At 33.5% G+C, this 23,271-nt stretch overlaps 2 protein-coding genes across 4 annotated transcripts in view; one reads left to right on the forward strand and one right to left on the reverse strand.

The window, feature by feature from the left end:
- LOC147064763 (uncharacterized) overlaps positions 1-21,410 on the reverse strand; it is a 232,849-nt gene extending 211,439 nt beyond the window's left edge. Inside the window, exons 1-5 of one of the 3 annotated variants that reach the window (XM_085958046.1) lie at positions 21,016-21,410; positions 18,354-18,545; positions 17,247-17,835; positions 13,680-13,727; positions 10,465-11,099 (exon numbers count right to left, since the gene is read on the reverse strand). In XM_085958046.1, coding sequence (XP_085814172.1) covers positions 10,672-11,099; positions 13,680-13,727; positions 17,247-17,835; positions 18,354-18,545; positions 21,016-21,216 — 1,458 coding nt within the window. In that variant the 5' untranslated portion in view covers positions 21,217-21,410 and the 3' untranslated portion in view covers positions 10,465-10,671. Of the gene's footprint in view, positions 1-10,464; positions 11,103-13,679; positions 13,728-17,246; positions 17,836-18,353; positions 18,546-21,015 lie in introns of those variants that run through there. The other 2 variants (XM_085958045.1, XM_085958044.1) reach the window with 2 other exon arrangements.
- Positions 21,411-21,963: 553 nt separating this feature from the next.
- LOC147064764 (SOSS complex subunit C homolog) lies at positions 21,964-23,180 on the forward strand. The gene is made up of 4 exons (XM_085957852.1): positions 21,964-22,020; positions 22,146-22,214; positions 22,298-22,461; positions 23,025-23,180. Exons 2-4 carry the CDS (start codon positions 22,184-22,186, stop codon positions 23,178-23,180), a joined length of 351 nt encoding a protein of 116 aa, XP_085813978.1. The 5' UTR covers positions 21,964-22,020; positions 22,146-22,183.
- Positions 23,181-23,271: the final 91 nt, after the last annotated feature.

Genomic DNA, 23,271 nt, shown 5'->3' on the forward strand with positions numbered 1-23,271 from the left:
GCTACAGAAACGCGTGTATGTGAAATACCTATACACAGATAGAAATTGAGCTGATGACTTTCCGCATTGTCAATGTATTAAAAAGATGTATATGATATTATATATCAATAAACTCAGAATCAAACTTCATCTGTAAAAAGTCATGTGATGTGTCACTTAGCTTTTATAACATTCGTCTTCATGCATTTATGTAATATGTAGATCAGTGATTTCTAACAATTTTAACGTCACAGCACTGCGGAGCTTTTAATTACCGCATTTAAACAACATGCTAATTATATCTAATGACCCCCTAATTAGCACACAACAGCTGTGGCGTTCGCACTGTAAGGATTAAAATTATAAAATTTCAGTGCCACCTTTTACTTTTTCCAGACTATGAAATTATCATATTCACGTAAACAAAATAACATCAAAGAGTTTGTCCTATAACCACTAGTAACTAGTATAATATAATATTAAATTGTTCTATCAATACCATTTAATGGCGATTTTGCAACGATTACAAATGCCGTGGGTGAATTGATAGCCATACACAAATTAATATTCTGTATGTTGGCAAATTGAAAAATGTATTTTTACGATATTACAATATACGAATAAAATCAAGAACCACTATAATACTCAGACCGTGACACGACACTGTAAACTTCGATGGTAGTGCTCATACTTCGATTGCAATATGATAAACTGATTGTAGAGAATGATGATTATTATTGCAAACAGGTTACCCCCATCGCATTCAAAGATATTCAATAACTGGCACTACCATCGTAATTCGCAATTCAGTGACACGACCTGAATATAGTGAGCTTCGGGATGAAATACTGTGTGTCAACCAACACAATACCCAGTCAGGCCCACTCCTTCCATACGTGCGAAATATGCAACAGCAATTAAGGGAGTAGCGGGACCTCGTGCCTGAGGATCGTGACGTAGATAATTTGCCTGTCTGACAGCCTTCTCCGCGGTTTAGCTCCCTCCCTCGACATTTAGTGGCACGAGGGACCTTTGTCAGAGTGAAACCGGTAGCATTCTGGAGTTGGTCTGTCCATCTGAAGGGAGCTTTTTCCCGGCCTCTCCGACCTTTACCTGTCACATGAGTTTCACCAGATTGGCATATTCTATGTGGGTTAACATTTCAAAAGCATCTAGCCTCTGCCTTTCTCTTGCATTTGCCGTCTGCGTCTCAAAGGCATATTTATACATTATATAAATACAAATCAGGAATACAACACATCTTACTATACGTATTTTAGCCGTTTTGGTAATATTTTTACTCTTGATTGCAGTTTATATATAGCATTTTTTGCCATTAATATCAGCATCACATCGTCAAACATTTTCGCTGACCATCCCTATGTTTCAGCAGCAGACTGGGTTGCGGCATAGTATTATGACGATCTATGAGTCTACGACCAACAATTTCGTAGCTATTGGATATGTTTATCTTTAAGATTATCAGTTCACTTTCTTTCCAACCCAGTGAATAGATAGCCATTTCGTAGGGTTTCGCAATGACCAATTTGTCAACCGTTCTGGGTATACTCTGTCAAAGATTCCCTTTTAGGGGAATTATTTTCACCTAATATGACTGAAGTATAACGACGTCGTAAACGGCAAATCGTAAATTTTGCCTGAAAAGCACTTTATCTATCGAGAACTTTTTCAAACAATTAAATCTTTAATGTTCTTGTTCGTCTAAAAATCTTGTTGAAGACACCCAGTGGTTAATGACTACATGTATCTACATTTAAGGGTGAGTGCTCTTAACCAATTAAACTACCCATTGAAACAAAAACAACCGAAAGAAGTGTATTCGAATCCCACTTGCCCCAAAACTTTTAAACAAAGAATACATTTATTAGCAGAACATGTCTCTAAAAACCGTAACGCGGAGGTGTCACACGAAAGTGTCATACGAACATTTTTGTCAAAGTCTATTTATTTTACCGTATATTATTATATTTGTTTTTTTGGTGCGATCGTGTCTTTAGTAACCATGCTGACAGAAAGATTGCTGCACAGAAATCACACGCTCTGCCTATAGACCAGAACCGTAGTTAAGTACCTTGAAAGGAGTACTAAGTATTCTATCCCGGATATTTTTGTAATAATAAAAATATCCATAAATACCCTCGGTCGATAGTCAATTTATAAATATAAAAAATTGATAGGTGAACAAAAATGGTGAACGGCATAATAATTGTAAATAGGAGTCATCATTATAATATGATGCCACATCCTAAGGAGGAGGGGTCTAATTTATAATGCGATGATTTGTGACGACGGAGAAGTGTAGAAAATGTAAACTCACAAAACAAAAAATATATAAACTCATTTTATTCTGAAAAATAAAATATTCTGTGACAACGTTAGATTGAAATATATCATTTCCAGCGAATTGCTTTTTAACGAATGGGGAAGCTAAAAATGTGACGTAATTTGGATTGGGGGGGGTAAAAGATTTCTTGATTAAGTGCGATGACGGAAACAAGGGTGCGAGGCAAAATTAACGAAAAGCATATGACGTTATTTATGGACGACCCATAGTAGAATTCAATAACATACTAATGAACATTAATTATATAAGTATTTAGCTTTGAAGAGTTTTAATTTGATTTTAAGATTAATTAGAAACACGTACTAAATAATTAGTATGCGTCGTTCTTTGATCAATGTTTAAAGTAAATGAAGATCGCTCAGAAGTCGTGTTCATAATTTAAAACATTTACCTAGTACTTATCAAATCAGCGATTAAAAGATGGGTACCTACAATGATTGCTTAACGAAAAAAAAACACTAAATACTAAGTCATCACGGCATTTTTTAATTATTTCATTAGCAACATTTTTATATAGCCGGAACATAGACGGGCGAATTTGTAACACAACGTTCACGTGAAGCAAGTTTAGTGTATTTGAAAATACCGTTGTTACTAAGTACGTGATAAATCTTTAGCAAGAATTGTCATTATAAAAAATAGGTGAATGTGGCAAGTACACGTGACTGAAGTGAAACTTTTTGTTTAGTTTTTCATGGTCTTCAATGTCGTCGACGATGACTACAGAATTTTCGACATCACTAATCCACCCTCGCACTTTCGCAGTGTTCTCATCTGTTTCCATAGTGATTATAAAGGTGTAAAAAATATAGTAGGTAGAAGGACCATTTTTCGTATTGAATCCTTCAAAATTATAGAAATGTACTATACAGTCGAACTTGGTTATTACGAGGAAGATGGGATCGACTAAATTTGCTCGTTATAAGCGGTACTCGTTATATCAGAGAATATGTATTTTTAAATGAGCGGACATATTATAACAAGAAAAGTCGAAAATAAAAATCTGAAAACCATCGTAAAAATCCCCGAAACAAGCATGGCCTTCATAAACTGCAAAAGAAGTTGTTTATTGTAATGAACGCTGTTAGGTACCTACGGACCTCACAATCCTTGGATTTTTCAACCATATGCGTGGATACTTTTTCATTATTGTCGGCAAAAACAACAATTAGGTAGGTACTTAGACAGTTAACTAGTCTCATAAACGTAATCCGTCCCCGACGGCATCCTGTCCGCTCGGATTTTATTGCTTAGGATCGAAATGTTTTTAAACGATTGACACATTAACAGTATTTTGGCTCGGTATATACGATAAAATGCTCGTTATCACAATGAATAAATGTATGAAGAAAATCATAAACCATGAATGTCAACGAATGTTTCTTCATTACATCCGAGATCTCCCTATGTCCGAGATCGTAATGACCGAGTTGACTGTGACAGTTACCAATCAGTTGCATACAACAGCATGGTAATATTGTATAAATTAAGTAAGTACGTAAAAATTACACTATGATTGGATTAGTAATTTAATATTACGATTTCATTAAATCAAAAGAAACGATGACGTGCAAACATATTTTTTTGTCACATAAGTCATAAACCACAAAAAAAACAATTTTGATTATTGTGCATTTTTTCGCAAAACGCCTACAATAATACTAGATGAGTAATGATTTATTATATTATTATTATGTGGGTACATCCAAGAATAAAACCTTCAAGGAGTAGGTGGGTAGGCACTACGGCGATATCTCAATGTGATAGCTGTGTGAGTTATACAAGAACTTTTTACTACATAAAAGTATAATCTTATCTAAAAAGGTTTCTCTCCAATCTTAAAGAGGCAATTGTACGAAATTTATTAGAACCGTTTTCAAAGTTGAAAAGGCATTTTAAAACTCCTTTACTTATGGACTATATATCTACATAGCAATATTATGTTGTTTACCCGATACATAATAGTGGCGGTTTGGCCGATAGGTTTGGTCACAAAAACAGGTCTTAATTTTTGTAGACTACTTTAGCCACGGGTGAGTTCGTTGAATGTAAGGCCCGTTTCGGACGGGACACCGGTGTCGCGCTCGATATAATATAGGAGTCCTTTGTATTCGAATAAATGGGCCCTTGTATTATGTTTATGAAAGCCCTAGAGCTAATGAGTCACTGCCTCGTGTGCCCGGTACACTTTTCCGTCGGCCGCTACATTCTCAAGCGCCGATAGACTTGTTTTTATTACCACAGCCAGTTTTATGTTCTAATTTATAACGCGAAATTATGCGCCCACTTATTAACGAAGGCCCCTTTATTCGAATGCAAAGGCCTCTTATATTATATCGAGCGCGACACCGGTGTTCCGTCTGAAACGAGCCTAAATCGAAATGAAAATTGAAACCGAGGGAGTGGCTAACGTCTCCGTCGCGCACCAAACGACCCACCAGTTATTGTCTACGGTTGGAATGAAGTGGACTACAATTGACGCAGTACTTGTTAGATATTTATAATAATTTAATACAATCGTTAACTTGCGTATCATATTGTAGTTATCAAAATACCGATTTTTTTTAATTGTTAGCAAATGGGTGCTTTATGACAAGTATTAGTAGGTACATTTACCAATATAATACCTACTATGATTTCTATGTACTCTCTCGCACTCTCCCATTTATTTATACTATTTTAGGTACTTCAGCAGGTGATATTAGAGTATACCAATGCATAATACCCCATTTACAAGTGCGGATTTACTGCTGACAGTACGTATTATCACGGCCATAACAAGAAAATGCACGTGTAAACATGTAGGTACTATCATGCAAGTTGCAAGATTGCATGCATGAATCAATAAAGTTCAAAAGCTTCAGAATTTTCACGCGAAAGTTGGTTTGTTCGATATCTGCGCCTGCGCAGTAGAACGATGGTGGAGACTCATTTCGAGGTTAACTGATTTTCACTATCTGTCAAATAATACTATAAAATGACAACATCGCTTCTCGCTTACTCTCAAAGAATAATATTGGAGAGACAGTCAGTACTTTTACGTGTAAACAGTTATTGTCACAATAGTTTAAAATACGTACTATTACTGCAAGTAAATCCGTGCACGTGTACAGGAGCTATAAGTACACACGAATTAAAAATAATGCGTGATCGTTTTCATAAGTTTCACTACCGCCGTGCGTTTTGCACACACGCGTTTGTTTTCATAAAAAATGCTTTTTAGTGTAATACAATAAATCAGTATACCGGATTGTGGGATTGTGTAATAGTAAGTCCATCTACCTATTTGAATTTATAAAAACTTATTCACCTTAATTATGCAAATGACGGTTTTACACAGAATAAAAATATATGTTCAGTTTGTTTTTGACTATGTTTGATTGGTTTAGTTTATGTTTATATGGTAATGGGCCTCAAACACGGTATTTCCCCTTTATATAAGACCTATATAGTAAGAATCTACAATTTTGCGTCGCCGCCTTGCTACATAGGGCCTAGACCTGAAACCTCCACGCACCCATACGTTTAGCTTTTAAAATAGCAAAGCAGTAGGTATACTGTTACTAAAATGATTCAAGTGCGTAACTAACACTCAGAAAGTAAATATTATGTAATATAATATGATACTTCAAAGCAACTATACCGACGCGAAAAGTCGTGCGAAGAGCTTTTCCTCAGAAAAATTCATTCGTGTCACAGAAGCGTAACGCAGCGACATAACAAGACAATGATTTTCGGTTGACAAAGAAAAGTCGTTTTCTAGAAATCGTAACATACTGAATTCCAAGATATCAGAGTACTTTCTGTGGCTATGGCCTAACTCAGGGGTCCCAGATTAGGGCATTGAAAGCGCGGATTAAAATCTAGAGAATAGTTTTGATATGTTGTCAATTATTTGAACACTCAACTTTTAAAAATATTTCAAAGGTTAATCCTTGCGTGAGTTATTTTTATCTCAGAATATTACGTGCTTCCAAATATTGATATCACTTTGCTTGCAGATTTCGTCATTTAGCTATATTTACTGTCTGGCAGAATTAAATTACGTTTTTATTTTAAATTTATATTCGCCCCACCAAATCCCACCCGCCCCGCACCACACCCGGTCTTAATCGGACTATCACGGGATCCTACGTTTGGTGTGAAGCATCATTTTTTTATGACTTTGTATGGTTCAAATCCCACATCTGGCAAAAATCTCATGATGTTTTATTCAGTGAGTGTAAGAACCGAATGGGTTGGGCGAATACCATTCTTCGTAAATAAACTCTGTTATAGAAACTCCGTTTAGGATGATTAAATGATAATTCATTCTAATAATGTGTTAGTATTCCGGAACAGCTACCATTATAGAATTAACATTTAGTTAGTCAATTAAAAATGGAATTCCACCAGGCCATTCTATTGGCATTTGCCTACACAGTCTATCTATATTATATCGGTATCTAGAACGAAACAAATAGGTATGAACAACCCACATATTTTTATTCGAAATACACGACATATATAATGTACAAATTATTCAGGAGATATATTTTTATCATGGTCCTGTTGTTATTCAGAGAATATCCTAAACCTACATTTATTAAAAAAAAGGGAAATTATATTTCTAATACAAGCAGTCATATGGTAGATTATATATCGCAGCAGTACCTCCCTTTACCTTCCAACACCGCCTCGCAAATTAGTGATGTAGTAATGTAGAAAGTTTACTAAAGAAACAATACAAAAAATTATAAAACAAAGTCAAAGAAATAATAAATATTAAAACATTGTATACTTTCACTTATACCCAAAACAAATATTTCCCAACATAAAAACAGAACAAAAAATATTGTAAAGGAAAAACATCCTCATGATTAAAACCAATGTGAAATTTCTAAATTATTGTATATTTAATGAATAGTTTGATGGCTAACACAATTCTTATTGTATAACAATAGTTCATTATCAATTCACAATAATAATAAATTAGAAGTATCTTTCTGATTTTTGTCTGTAGATTAGAGTAGAATCATTTGTTCAATTTTTGTAACAGAATTAATCATTTCATTTGATCAATAACAAACTTCTAAAGATTCCCCAAAGCTTGGGCTTTTTTATTGAATTGTATCAATAATTTCATCGACAGATATTTTCAAAGATTGATGGTAATTATATTACTTATGGACGATATTAACTTCTAGTATTATGTATTAATCGCAGGCCCAGCCATGTGAAGCTTCATTTAATTTTGGAATTGATCAATTAGAAAGACTGTTTCTTATCATATTACCGAATCATCATAACTATTTAAAATTGTTAAAATATATAACCGCCATTAATTATCATGGATCCACATTTAGAAAAGTGCAGAAATTAACCTAGCGTCAATAACCAACACTATTCATAACTGAGAACAGCTGGGAAAATCAACAACGGTTATATTAATTTCCAAACTGTATTCTTGCGTCGGGTCGTAAGCATTTTTTAACAGCATAGTGAAACATAATAACAGCTATCTGTCAAGAAACATTGAGGCCTATCAATTTTTGTATTACTCTCCCCAATTGATGCTCGACAATAAACAAAAGATATGTGATCGTTCATATTCTGTAAAATATACTGGTTCTATTATAGACAGCGAGATCTCGCTACATAATTAGTAAAAAAATATGAATAAATCGATTTATCAATATTACAGGCATGTGTTTGAGGTAATAAATAATGCACGAGACAATATATTTTTGCTGCATTCATATAATATATGATTACCGTTATTGTATTTTAATGAAAGCACCATGAAATGTAAATACAAATAAGTCTTATTATCTTTATATTATCTAGGTATGTTTGTGACCATTTATAATTAACCAAAAACCTTATTACTTATGAGGCACACTGTCAACAATGTAATACTAAGAAACTTTGTCAGTAGGTAAATGCAGCAAAAATATTACAAACGGAAAAATACATAATATTGCGCTTAAATGTCAAAAGTTGATTGGAAACTTACCGATTCCTATGTGTATTAAAACGCAGAAATACTCAACTATAACCGTAATCTAACATTACAAGACTTTCAAGTCGATTTATGTAAATAATGAATAATGATAGTAGTATAGAAAGAATCATTTCACTAATAATAGAAATCCTGGGTCAATTAGAAATATTAACGAATCCGTTTCAATTCCAACTTCTCAGTTCAATAAAAATAATATAAATTATTCTTTTTTTACTTCTTATAATATACTATACTTACTACAGATTTTTTTAAAGTGATAAACGAAAAAAATTTAAGTAGGTAGGTAGGTATACAAATCTTATGCTTCCTTTAAAAATATATATTTATATTATTTTGGTAAATAGGCATTGTTATTCTAATGACTAGAATTTATAGTAGTAGTTACCTTTATACAATAGATAATAATATATTACTATGCTTAATTAGCTGTTTTATATTATTATTCTTAATATTGTACAAAACATATTAATTTTAATATTATTATTAGTGCCTACTGATATAATAAGCAAGGTTGTCTACGTATTAATTTCATATTGACTGTATTCATCTGCTAAAAGGTATAATTTGATACAAACGTACGATGAAAAAAATATTAACAATTACGCACTATGTAGGTGTAGGTACCGTTTATATAAATAATATATACATTATTTTAAGTAGACTAACTAATCAATTATCAGCATATTGAGATCAACAGAAAGTTACATTATATTCAATAATAATTTGATTTTACTCACTCAATGACTAGTACAAAAAAAAATATTGTTGAAACATAGGTTTCGTAAGTACACAATATCAAAATTTACAATGCAAAAGCCGACGAATAATAAATTGTAAAGAAAATATTAGAAAGTGTGCCAATGTCAGTGGTATGAATAATACACTATCTAAATATGTAATACGGATCTGTTTGAAATATATCGCTTAAAAGTAATAAAAATAAATAGTTTAGTGAAAATTAAATGATAAAAGAACCCACAAGTATAGTGATTCTGTGAATAATAATCAATTGTAATAATTAGCACCAGTTTCGAATAGTATAAATCGCGGATGAAATCAAATTTTAATCCACCAAGACAATACAAACATATCTTTTCCTCATTATAATCTATGAAAATTTTCACAGGTCTTTGTTAAATAATAATGTTATATTTGCCCGAACACCGTTTTAGTTGTACATAGAAAGTTTTTTTGCAATATGAGGAATGGATATGATCACTGTGATTTAGATATTATAAAAATATCCACGAGAATAATCATCACATAATATTACAAGAATCATCAAATTCTTTATGTCAGCATTCATCGAAAGTTTTTAATGTAATTTTAAGAACTTCTCATAATAATATTTTGAAGATTGAATTATTTTTAATTTTGCATTATGTACTATTTTATTTGATTATAAATTTACTACAAATGAATTTCACCAAATATGACAAAAAATATTAATTGATACAAGATTAAGGATTCGAAAATATTTACATAACTGTAATGTAAAAGTAGAGTTCTTGAATTATTCTGACACCAGAAAAACTGTAGTGTGAAACACAGATTAATCATATTATACTAATTAAACCGAATGTAATATTACGGGCAACCCATTATTTATTACCTACAATTGAAAAAGTAATAAAAGAACTCCATGAAAAAAGAAAAATTTCATTTTGTTTATATGATTTTCAAATGTCCTCTCCAGTCGACATAGATTCAATGAATAAATAGGATAATTTTTTTAATGTCAGGCAGCTTACAAACTTTTCTAACTGATTTTTATATTGTTAATGCAATTCTGTTTAAAACAACCTATAAGGTCAGAGACAATAATTGCGTGGTGGCAAATACAATATCGAAATAGCTAAATATTATCAGAAGTTTTCTACAATTTGCATCAGCGTTCACATCATACATTAGCTCTTTTAATGAGGGTAGATGCTACTGATATTAATTGAATATAAAGATAAATAATAGCGTTCAATTTGGGGTTTAAGCCCGTACAATTCTTAATTTTGAAGAGATTAAAAAAAACTGTACTGGGACTTCCTACTAAATAAAATACACAAATTACATAGTTAGAGGCCATGAGTGTCATTTTTTCTCAGATATTCTTTTTAATGTTAGTACTATAAATTTGTTGTTTGCGTATGTCAATGGCTCAAAATGAATCATCTTCCAAGTATTTCAATAGAATGACTTTTTTGCTTTTAAATTAAACTCAGTTATTTCGAGCTCAGTTATCATGTTTTTAAGAACATAAAATATTGGAAAAGTAGAACATTGTATTAAATCTAGTGTTTCACAACAAATTTTTCTGTCAGACAGAGTTCTAAGGTCCGTCGTCCGCAATCGAAACAATGTCTTCTTCCATTTTAAAGACATCAGCCGACTCGAGGGAAGCATCGCAGTCCCCGCTACTGTCATAGCCGTTGATGGGGTTCAGGTGGTTCTTTGACACGTCGGCGGGTTCCGGTCGGGGCGCAGGAACAGAAGTGACGGGCGGGGCGGGGCCGGGAAAGGTTTTGTGGATCTTGAGAAGTAGGGTATCAGGCGGGACGTTCTGCTTGAGGTGCTGGTGCTGGCTGAGAGTGTGCCGGCGGAGGTAGAGCTGCGTCTTGAAGGAGCGCGAACAGAGTGGGCAGGCAACGGGCTGCGAGCGGTGGATGAGGCGCACGTGCTGCCGCAGGTTGGACAGGTTGGAGTAGCGACGCCCACACTCGGGGCACGCCACGCGGCCCGACGACGCCGCGCGACCCGCTGCTGAGCATCAACACACAACATTCCCAGTGCCAATTGTTAGTCCTCTCCCGCCACGCCCAACTTTAAAGCCGACATAACTATATTTTCTGACTTCAAATATCAACCCAATATTTCATAGCATGTTTCTAAGACAGAGAATGATTTTTACATAAAGCATATTAAAATAATAATTGAGGCGCTGAGCATTGGCTGAATGCTAAAATGTTAAATATATCGACTTCAAAGATTAATATGCGATTGTAAAATATAGGTACATAACTTCAACATTCTGCACATGAGGTCAGATTATCCATCATTATTTGAAAAAAAAAAACTTCCTTTAATGTTTTTAGTGTTTGAGATCAAAACATTCTAATACACGTTGCTATAAAAATAATAACATTATATCGTCACCGTTCAGGCAAAAGTCACCAACCCTAAAAACATAGTTTTGAGATATCGCAATTTGAAAGTTTGAAAATGCAGGAAAAATCAGATTTTAATGTTTTTAAGGCTTTATCTACATTAAATTATTTTCTCATGTCTTCTTAATAATTTCTATAAGGTAATTTTACTTTTTGATGCTAATTAAAACATCTGGAAGGTTTTGAAGGAGGCAAGGTAGCTCAATTATGGTTTGGTGACTTTTGCTTGTTAATAATCTGAACAATGTTAGCCAAAAGAAGGATCAGTAAAACTCACCATCCATAGTATAGTGACTTTTGCTTGTATATTTATAACGAAGGATTTTTTTTTTTATATAGTCAATAATGTCTATTCACCTATAATGACTTTTGCTTGTTAAGATTTTATCGAAAGTCATTTAGTGAAAAACAAATAATTCGGATTTAAGCAAAATTTTACTAACTAATGTACCGTGGTGAGTTTTGCATCTTAAAGAACATAATTTTACGCTTCGGGTGACATACTCAACTCAAAACTGCCATTTTCAGGGTTTGTGACTTTTGTCTGAACGGTGACGATATATGTCCATGGGATACAATGTTATGAACTGATAACTTTTCATACAATGCAGTTAAATGTTTGAATCCATTTTTCATGCATAAATAGGTCGATATGTGGTCATGTGAAAACTGTAATTAACTCATTTTTCAATTATATATCAGTGGTACTTGTTCAATTAAGAAGGACCAATGGGTCGACCGAATGGCTAACAACCAGTCCAAAGACCGGGGTAAAAAGGGTAATTTACCTTTCTATTGTCTTTGAATTTCTAATCATTTCAGCAAATAATCATAGTGAATGCCTAATTTCTTCGGATATTCAAGATGCATGATGGATAATATTACTCAGGTTTAAAAAATGTTTTACAAGAACAAGATAATTTGGATGATTCCTCTCAATAAGGAACAGTGAAATTCTAAGATTAATATGACAATTGTTCATCACCAATCTGAAATTTGTATGCACGTTTTATTTGTATGTACCTACAACTGCATATTGTCATAAATTACGCTAAAATAATTCTTTCATAAATTAAACGAAATAATATTAAATTTTTGAGAAATACTGGGTCCGACTTTTTCAGAAAATATTTGTTACTCTACGATGGGCGATAAAGTTGTTTGTTGGCAAAAACAAAACGTTTTATTGCACTATTAATGTTGGCGCTTCAGCATTACTATCAGGAGAGCCTTTTGCGAAACATTTTTTCGGCCATGATCTATTTTAATATTGTCAATTATGTTAGTAACTGAAAAAAGGCATCAGGAGATAGTAATACTTGAGCAGCCAACAGGGCAAAATGTATTTAAAATAGATACTAATATACAGAAAAAAAAAGAAATAAGAAGCATAAAACATACTTGAAAGGTATTTTAGTCGGTGCAGTATTAAAACTTTATACAAAAACATTAAAACACATCAAAAAAGTGAAATAGAAATATCTCAATAAGAATAAGGAATTTATTGATAGTCACAATATTTTTTTTTATTTAAAAATTTAAGTATCTACTATTCTTTTTTTTATTAAATTTTTGATGTTGATGTGTAAACTAATATTGAAAATAGAATGATTGAAATAAGTTTTTTTTTGTGATGATTTTCAGTGTTTTACTGGAAGGGATAGAGGATATTACATATTTGCCCTGTTAGCTGTGAGCTGTGAGCCGTCAGCTGTAAAAGTCGCACTGCACCAACCTGCCACCGCACCCTCAAAAAGCAAATACCGGCGACGAACGCGCGCATACACTCAACATAATAAACAACCTACTCCGAACACAACGATTACACGTTTTCTAGAATTATGTCGCATTGGTGACCCTGAAAACTATTTGAAATGGAAACGTGGACCATACGCGTTCGGCGCACGCTTCATTTTAAATATACCCAAATCACCAAATTTTCAACATAATAAATTTGTCATCTATTTGTAATATCAGGCATAATAATTATATAGTCTTTACATCTTGAAAGCAGCACGATACGATGCAAACATAAAATAACAAAACAAAAACATATCCATTGAAGGAAACGCAAATAAGTAGATACACAACAATACAATATACATATACATGTTTGAACAGTCATTGAGACTGTATCTCTGTTAGTATGTTCAGTTTTAAATAAAGATCTTACCTTCTACTTCAGTTTTGATGTCTTGACTGGTACCCGCTCCGATATCACCTATGGAAATGGTCAAAATATAAGTACCTATTCAATATACAATTAAAATATAGTTTTTAGTATAAAAATATTTGTTTATCTATTATACGAGGGTGGGTCAATAAGTCCTTAGAAAAGCCGACAGGTGGCGCGACTAGTACTGCAAGCGGTTTGTTTTCATGCAGCGGCACTACCGATTCAGTATGCTGCGAAGTTTCAATCAGATTGGTCGGGTTGTTGTGTGTTTCTCGTACATTTAAAAAAAAATTTGCTTGTGGAAAATGGAAAAATGGAAAATGGAGAAAATTGAGTTTCGAGTTGTTATTAAACATTTTAATATAAAAGGGTTAACAGCAAAGGAAATAAAAAATGAGTTGGATTTAGTTCACGGCATATCTGCTCCTTCACTTGCAACTATTTATAACTGGTTAAATGAATTTAAACGTGGTCGTACATCAACAAAGGATGAACCACGCTCAGGACGTCCTGTAGAGGTCACTACACCAGAAATGATCAATAAAATCCACGATATGGTGTTAAGTGACCGAAGATTAAAGTTGAGTGAGATAATTGAGGTTACAGGGATCTCAAAAGGTAGCGTCATTTCTATTTTACATGACAAATTGGGCATGAAAAATATTTCTGCAAGATGGGTGCCGCGTTTGCTCACAGTCGACAATAAACGCAGTAGGGTGGTGGCCTCTAAAGCCCTGTTGTCGCTCATGCAACGCAATCCGGATGAATTTTTTCGTCGCTTTGTGACTGTAGATGAAACATGGATACACCACTATACTCCCGAGACGAAAGAACAGTCAAAGCAGTGGATTGCGAAGGCAAACCATGTCCAAAGAAGGCGAAAACCGTAAAATCAGCTGGTAAGGTTATGGCTACTGTATTTTGGGATGCACGTGAAATTATTTTCGTTGACTATTTGGAAAAAGGAAAAACAATAACAGGGGATTATTATGCATCTTTATTGGACCAGCTAAAAAACAAAATTGAAGAAAAACGGCCTCATTTAAACAGGAAAAAAATCCTCTTTCATCAGGACAATGCCCGTGTTCACACATGTTTACGATCAATGGCTAAAATTGAAGAATTGAAGTTCGAATTGGTCGACCACCCACCGTATTCGCCAGATTTAGCCCCCAGTGACTTTTTCCTTTTCCCAAACTTAAAAAAATGGCTAAGTGGACAACGTTTTTTTTCAAATGAAGAAGTCATCGATCGGACAAATGCTTATTTTGAGGACCTTCCGAAAACTTATTTTTCTGACGGTTTTAAAAAAATTGAGAAACGTCTAACCAAGTGTATTGAGCTCCAAGGAAATTATGTTGAGAAATAAAAAAAAAATACAAAAATAAAACCTGTTTTAATGCTTTTTTCTAAGGAATTATTGACCCACCCTCGTAGATAGATAAATAACTTTTTATCTCTGTCATATTAGTATTATGTACAACTTAAACCTGGGTCTATCTACGGCATTTGTACGCAGTAGTGAGTAGATAAACCTATTATATAGCATCCTTAGTGTATTATACGCTTAAACTAAATTTATCTTCCTGCCGAATGTCATGTTTTGAATATCTTGAGTTAATTATATTTTGTGTCCATATTATGGTAAAAAATAAATGAATTGAATCAACAAGAGAACCAGAATCAACCAGACTACTGAGCATAGACATTTTTCATTCATGCATAATTGCGTCACTTACTCATTACAGATATACCCTGCCTAGATATAAGAACATAAACAAACTGTTCTTAATACCAGTAAAGAATAAGGTATGTTGGCATTCAGCCTTATAGCCTGTCCACAAGGTGCGATTTACGCTCGAGAAGCAGAAATGTCTTCTGTCGAGATACGGCGTAGTTTGCGCGGTTGAAACAATTAGGTGACGTAATTCATTTTTGAATCGCCATAAAAAACAAACGCGAGTGTAGAAAAAAGCACAACAACTCAATTGTGTTAGTCGGTTTCTATGAGATTTTGTATTTCGCGATTACTTCTAATACCTATTCTCGGCACTTTACAACCTAGGTGACGTAATTTATTTTGGAGTAGCAATAAAAAGTCTCAGATTCGAGCGCCAAGCGGTCATATTTCATATTGTAATGGCTATAAATGCCGCGATTGTCCAGAGTCTGGCTTTTGCTGGCAATTGTTGCGCGAGAGTCGTCACACGCGAGCGCTTGTGGACAGCTGAATTGGGTCACATGTACCTGGAGAATGCGTGACTTGTCACTCACACGTCAAAACACGCCTTGTGGGCAGGCTCTTAAACACCAATTTTGTGAGGTGTTTCGATTAGGCACAAAAGAGCTGACATCCCTAACTTTTGGTACCGAAAATAATTAAAGTCTATCACAAAACAAAATAAAGAATTTCTTATATAAATAAGACATTTTTTTTAATATTTCCACTTTTCTTTTTGAAATTAAGTAACTGGATATGTTTCTTTTAAAACGTGTTTAAAACACAACTAATTATTAATAATAGCCAGTCGCTATAGACCAAGACTTGGAAGCCAGTTTTGGTTTATGACTTAATGAGAGTCAAGCCATAAACCGCAAGACATATAAAGCCGCTGTGTGTCCTTAAATATTACCAATATTGAACATGCATTTCATTTATATGACAAACCTTAATGCATATTATGATACAGATGAAAATAACATTCTTTAACATGTGTTAAAGTTTATTAAATACATATTTCTCCAAACTCGAAAATTGTACCATTTTACAGCCACACTCAGAAGGCAATCCACTTCCCTTATTTCTTGTGTTCTCTGATACAAACAGATGAATAGTGGTAAATTTAAAAATGCTTTTTTTAATTACCATAACCTTTCAACAACATATCATCGCTCGGCATGCAATACCGCGTTAGTAGAGTTGGGTATTTTTTTATATTATATTGTCGCGCGTTTTTTCTTTCTCCTGCATAATTTTGTTTTTGTCGCTAACACGGTATTGCATGCCGAACGACAGTATTTTAATGCCTACATGGTAAAGAAAATAATAACGAAAATTTAGTCATGGTAATGGTGTTACATCTGAAATAGCTATCAACTCTAAACCTAACTTCGTGCAATTTAATATCATTAATATCTTAGAATGGATTAGTGAGTGTACTTAGAAAACTAGCAATTATAAAAACAAGTTCAATCAATCAACTCGCACTGTGAGTGTAAAACCAAGGCATCTGCAAATTTTTCAATTTCGAGATTAAATGCAAAACAACTGCAAAAGTTGTGAATCTGATATTGTAAAAGTGAAGTAACTGAAAGAACATGCAATATAATGTAGATATAAACCAAATATTATGGTTTTTTTTAAGAAACTCTATTTGTCCTGACAAAATGAAGACTTCAAACCCCAATATCTCCAAAATATGTCTTTTGCACATGTCTTGGTTTTACACTCACGGTGCGAACTGTTCAATAAACTTAACAGTGTCACAATCTAGATGTTTATTTATGAGAAATCCAAAGAAAACCAGCATGAAATAAAAATGAGATATCCACACAAAAGCTCACCTTGAAGACTCAAAAATGGATTAGGCATCTGAGGAGATGAATCACTCCCAAACAATAACTCCGGATTGAAAGCTCGCTCTTGTCTGGACTCATCCTCGCTCGTATAATCAGGCACTTCTATTTTAGGCTCTATCATTTCGTGGGTGAAATCCGCATGAATCCCACCATAGGCTGCATTCCCAACGGCAAACGGATTAATCTTCCCCGAGTTAGGAATATCATTCTCATTGAGTAATAGAGGATTGTTCTCTGAGAGATTGTACATATACTTGTCGTCATCCTGGTTATTGAGCAAATTGTCCTTCAATCTGAGGGCGTCGTCTTTCATTTCACAATTGTTATTGGCCCCCGACACGCCGGCGGAGTACTGACTCTTCTCCGGCACTCCATTGTGAGACGTCAGCGCGTGAGAGTTGTCGCTGTCATGTCGAAACGCTTTCCGATTTTGATTTAAATGTTTAGCAGTCTTTTGAAAGGTATTACTCGATTCGACATTTTGGCTTGAATCTTTGGCAGGTGAGCTTTCTTGGCGCAGTCTTCCGCATAGTAAATTTCGCAGTTGAGACGATTGCGCCTTCGAGGATGTCGTCTGAAAAATCCATTTCAAAATTTTAATAAAATGAATTTACCAGACTTGTAGGGCGACCTGGATTTTAATCTTTCTTTATTGTGATAAAACATCTAAATCAATTTTTATTTAATCTTCTTAACTACCAACAAAACTAAAGAGTTCGACTATTACAAGAGGTACCTTATGAAATATTTTTAGGGATGTAAATTTGGTAGCCAGTATGAAATTAACATCTTGTAAGTTGGTAGATTCGAATTGAAACATTGAAGCTTTGTTTCATTTTTCGATACGAATGACATAATATATGTGTTTGACATATTTGTGATTATTATTTTTACAGATGCAGGAGAGTTTAGACGACAGTAAAATTGACCTTAAATGAATTGTAATTAACTTAAATAGCAGATCGTGAGTGCTTTTTTTCAGCTTCACTTTCATATATCTAGGCTCTCACTTATATTCTTCAATGTACATATTTAAATTGCTAATACAAATTTGAAAATAAATAAATTAATGGAACCAATGTGCATGCTAACCTTAGAATCTTTCGGTTTGTCGGAAGAGTCAGTTAAGCCCCGTATCTGTAGGGCTTCCGCCGTGCGAAGGAAAGATGTCAGCTGAGCTTGAGCAATGTTCACTTCTCCAGCGTACATGAATTCCAGCAATGCCGTGATATGGATTAGTTCACAATCACGCATGAATATTATAGGATGCGGGCAAGGATTGCTCTGAAAGAAAACCAACAAAAAATATAAGTAAAGCTAAAAAGTATCCTCAGGATTTTTTAATTCTATTTGAAATATATAGATATCAGCTGTATTTAATTTCATCCATACATTCGTTTCATCATACATAAATGATGTTTAAAGCTACTTTATGAACCTGGCGACTACGATGGGCAAGGACAAGTGACAGGTCTCATAAGCACCGATTCAATGGAATTGAATATGACTCAGATCAAGATGCACAAATGCTGTGTGCAACACATGACTCTACTTCTCTCGTAGCAGGAGTATCATTGTCACCTAGTCAGTAACATACTTTTGTTCGAAAATGTCTTCATCGAATTTCTCTAATGAAGATAATGAAAAATATATAGGTACAGTTTGTCATTCAAAATACACCCATTTTCGACTATAATTTAGAATTCCATAAAGATGGGGAAGCATGAGACAATATACGAAATGATTTAGAGTAAAACCTCGATATGACAAACGTTGAATATAATATAACAGACAAAATTTATCTATTTATCATATATCGAAAATCAGTTAGAAAGTTAATTAATATAACAAAACTGCAAATTTTAAAAGTTCAACGCGGGATTACTGAATGCAAGCACTTCAAAGTCAAACATTAATGTCACGCCAAAACGGATGTGTCTGGATCGGAAGACGAAAAGATACAAAAACCTACATTACTATATAGCGGACTTTTGGCATTAACGGAAACCCCCTTATCCCACATTACTCTATTACCCAATATGGTTTCGACTGTAGTTTGAAACAATATAAAGGTCCCCTTATATACTTTTTGTAAAAATAATAAAATACATTGTCATCTTCTCGCATCAAATTTTGTGGTACATTTTTTGCATATTATAATCATAAATAAATTTCTACTTAGTACCGTTACCACTATGTGATGATAATTATTAATAGAAGACACCAGGTCATGATACACTCATCGGTCGTATGTTGTGAACTGATGCAAGAGGTTGCGATAATACCCATGTTGCTAAGTTTGAAAGTCTACCTTACCAGTCGTAAAATAGTTAAGATGCAGTTCAATCTCTGCTTCACATTTGTCATGGCAATCATTTAATCTTTGAACTTATGAAGGGACCCATTGAACGGTGAATGGCTATTCATAATCGCTCGAAATGGCAAAAAAGCATTGTCACTCCAAAACACAAGTTTAGCACACCGGATATCCAAACAACTTTAACTCCACCACTATATCAAATTGTACTATCGATCATGTCCAAATAGAACAACAGTGAATAACTAGTAGCCATTTTTTGAAGAAAAAAAAACGACTAGGATAGTAAATTATTTATTTATTTACATGGTTCACTTGGACTGGACCATCGATTTACCATATAGGATAGGTCTTTAGCCAAATTCACAAAGATTTGATGCATATACAATTTCTGACAATTCGTAAAGCATTCGGGGCCATTCATCGGTTAGTGTATTAATATTAAACGGTATACCTACAGCCAATGAGGTTTCAACTGATTAATATGGAGTAGTTTTCAGCGAATGAGATTTTATATCGTTATGATGTCAGTTTGCCCAAACTGAAGGTGGGCAATATACGATTTTCGTTTGTGAGGACTTGTTCATGAGCACAGCAAAAAAATCAAACCACGTTAGACTGGACGCACTGGACTAATTCCATACATAAGTGTCATGATAGAAATTAGTGAAAGTAGAGTATAATTAATTTATTATTATTGGAAAATATTGCAGACACCTGATAATTTATTGTATATAGGTATAGGTATCAATTTCATTTATATTATGTTTATGGTTACTATCTTTACACATAATATTTAAGTACCTGTGTCACTCTTGTATTTTTAAACACAAATACTGACTATGATGAAAAAAAATCTTTTTTGGTAGGTATAGTATTACTTAACTACTGAGTAGATTTTCAAAATTATTAATAAGTATACCTACTTTATTAAAGATATGATTATAATAAAATTATAGTTAGGTAGGTATGTAGGTACAAAGCCAAGATATTTTTACTAAAAGTCAATAGGTAGAGGTATCAAAGTATTTCCAATTAGAATCCTATAAGATCAAAACAATTTTTTTTTAAATTATTCATGGGTCAGTACGAGACGCTCGTAATTCATTGTGGTTTTGCATATTCACTCCTAAGACGACTGAAGATGGTATAGAAAATAACCCTTTTACTTAATAATCTTGACAGATACTCTGGAGTAAAAGTTCGTGAGTAAACCTATGTGAAATTTTCAACTCGCAATAAAGTATGTTAACCCATTTGTATTGCAGTATACATATTGACAGATTAAAAAATAGAAAAATCATTATATTTATAATGTGGATATTACAAAAAAATCATTGCAGTTGAGTAACGGATCACTCTGTGTTACATTTTAAGTGTGATTCATAGAATTGAAAGTAATGCGAGAGGTGAAAAGATGATGAATGATGAAGCTACCTTGAAGAGCTCCTTAAAATAGGGACTGCAGGCCGATAAAACGACTTTATGCGCCTCCAGCCTATGTCCCTCGCAAGCGAGGGTGACGTCCACGAAATCCTCATCATCGCGGAGAGCTTCGAATTGTGAAGTGATATTCGCCTGAAAATTGTTCCATCGCAAGCAGAATTGTTGCTCGCCACCCAATTCCGGCCCTTCCATTCCTCACTAACATGCCTTAATTACAATTTTCATGAATATTTATAAATCACAGACTTAGATATATATCACTATGTATCTCCGATACTTTTTTATTTCGTCTAGCCGAAAGTGGAGAAAGAAAACAATCAATAAAATGTTTTACCAATGTAACGAAAATAAAAACGTATGTTTATTTTGTCATTTTTCACGAGTCTATTAATATAATTGCCATGTGTAATTAATTCGATATGCAATGGTTTCATTGATCTTCGTAAATTATTTTATTTTGTATTTTTTTCAATTTACATTATAATATAGAGTAGTATTTATAAACAATTTGAATGATTGTCAAATATTTATTTTCTTAAATACATAAGTATTTCTTTTCTTTAGGATTTTTTCCATAAATTTGATTTTGTCAGCTGATTATGACACGTTATGTTATTTTAACGATAATAATAATGTCCATGTCTCACCACAATTCTTTTCGATTTTTTACCATCTGTTTTTACAACAAAAAAATATATTTTTGGTTGTAAATTATTTGTTGTAAACAATTATTCCTAATATTTTTTTGTTTGTTTTACTTATAATAATTATCAGAAAAGTTATTTATGTAATGTTTGTAATAAAATAATCGTGCAACTTTTTCGTTGGGGGCCTTGGTTTTGACAAATTCACCAAACCATCACATTTCGTCAAATTTGCTATCGATATCATCGATATGTTCGTTGTCTATAGATCGTCTGGCCATCCCATAGACAATATAAATACGTCGCCATCTGTATTCTGAGTCTGACGTTTTGTTGTGTCATTTTCTTTGAGGTTAAAATTTAAAATTCATTTACCGAAAGATAACAGAATAGTATTGCAGTTCGCATGAATTCTTAATACATATGTTAGATACACAATAAATGAAATTTTAAAAACTATTATTCAACTTCTTTCAGAGAACACTAATTAATGCCTTTCATATGACAGCCTTCCAATGGCGTTTCCTCAACCAAATGCCCAAAGAGGTACCCCAATTATGAATTCAATAGAAGAATAATATTTGTTATTTGCCTTGAGAGTCACTTGGTAATTTCTGTTTTATTTTCAGAACTAGCCAACAGGAAGATCCTTGAAGAACTGAACATTAAAAAGCAGATGTTACTGAAGCAAGGTTCTACAACATCTCTAACTAATTCATCTGTATCTCTAACCTCAACTCCGACGACTACCCAGATCCAAATATCTTCCACTCCACCACTATCGGCCAGTGCGGTATGTTAATATCATTCAAAATGCTAGTAACTATAGCCGAACAACATCTTCTTGGCTATGTGTTAAAACTGTGAACTAACAAGCTCCTCCCATTTTTAACCGCACTTCCAATATAAACTAACAAGCTCCTCCCTTATAGTCGACGACAGCGCCTTCCGGCTTGTGCCTAAATCTTCTTGTTGGACAGTATGTAATATTATGCGACTTCAATAGAAAACATTTCAAAACTAGAATGCCCATATAGAACATTGCTATTGTCTGCCACGGTGTAACTTTTAAAACAAACCGCTTACCATGGATTTGAAACGGTGGCATCTCTATTTTCTGATTTTAATTGTACATAATAATAAAATAAAATATCACATACTCCGTCAATATCAATTCATATTGATATTTATAGTACACGCACACATTAATTATGTATTTAAGTGAAATGAGATTTAATCTCGCCATTCTATTTTTACTCTATAAATTAAATAATATATTCAATTTATGAATATTTTATAATTTAGATATATACCTAAGTACTACCACTGGTTACTTTTACATTTATTTATTTCCAGATTTTGCCACAAATGGCAGATACTCATATGATGAACACGTCTCAAAGAGCTGTCCTGAACAGTGCTAACGCTACATCTTGTGGGTTCTTCGTGCCGCAAGACTCTTCGTTCGGAAACCAAATCCTTCCAGTTCTCCCTCGCTTCGATACAAAGTAGTGCATAGTGTAAACTAATAGGCGCAAAACTGTTACAAGTTCATATTTAGTGATTTCCATTTGACATTTAAAACATTGCTTTAAACACTTTC

Source organism: Rhyacophila brunnea, unplaced genomic scaffold (genome assembly GCF_057557595.1).
Source record: "Rhyacophila brunnea isolate RB1 unplaced genomic scaffold, BYU_Rbru_1.0 scaffold_7, whole genome shotgun sequence".
In the NCBI taxonomy this organism is placed as follows: domain Eukaryota; kingdom Metazoa; phylum Arthropoda; class Insecta; order Trichoptera; family Rhyacophilidae; genus Rhyacophila; species Rhyacophila brunnea.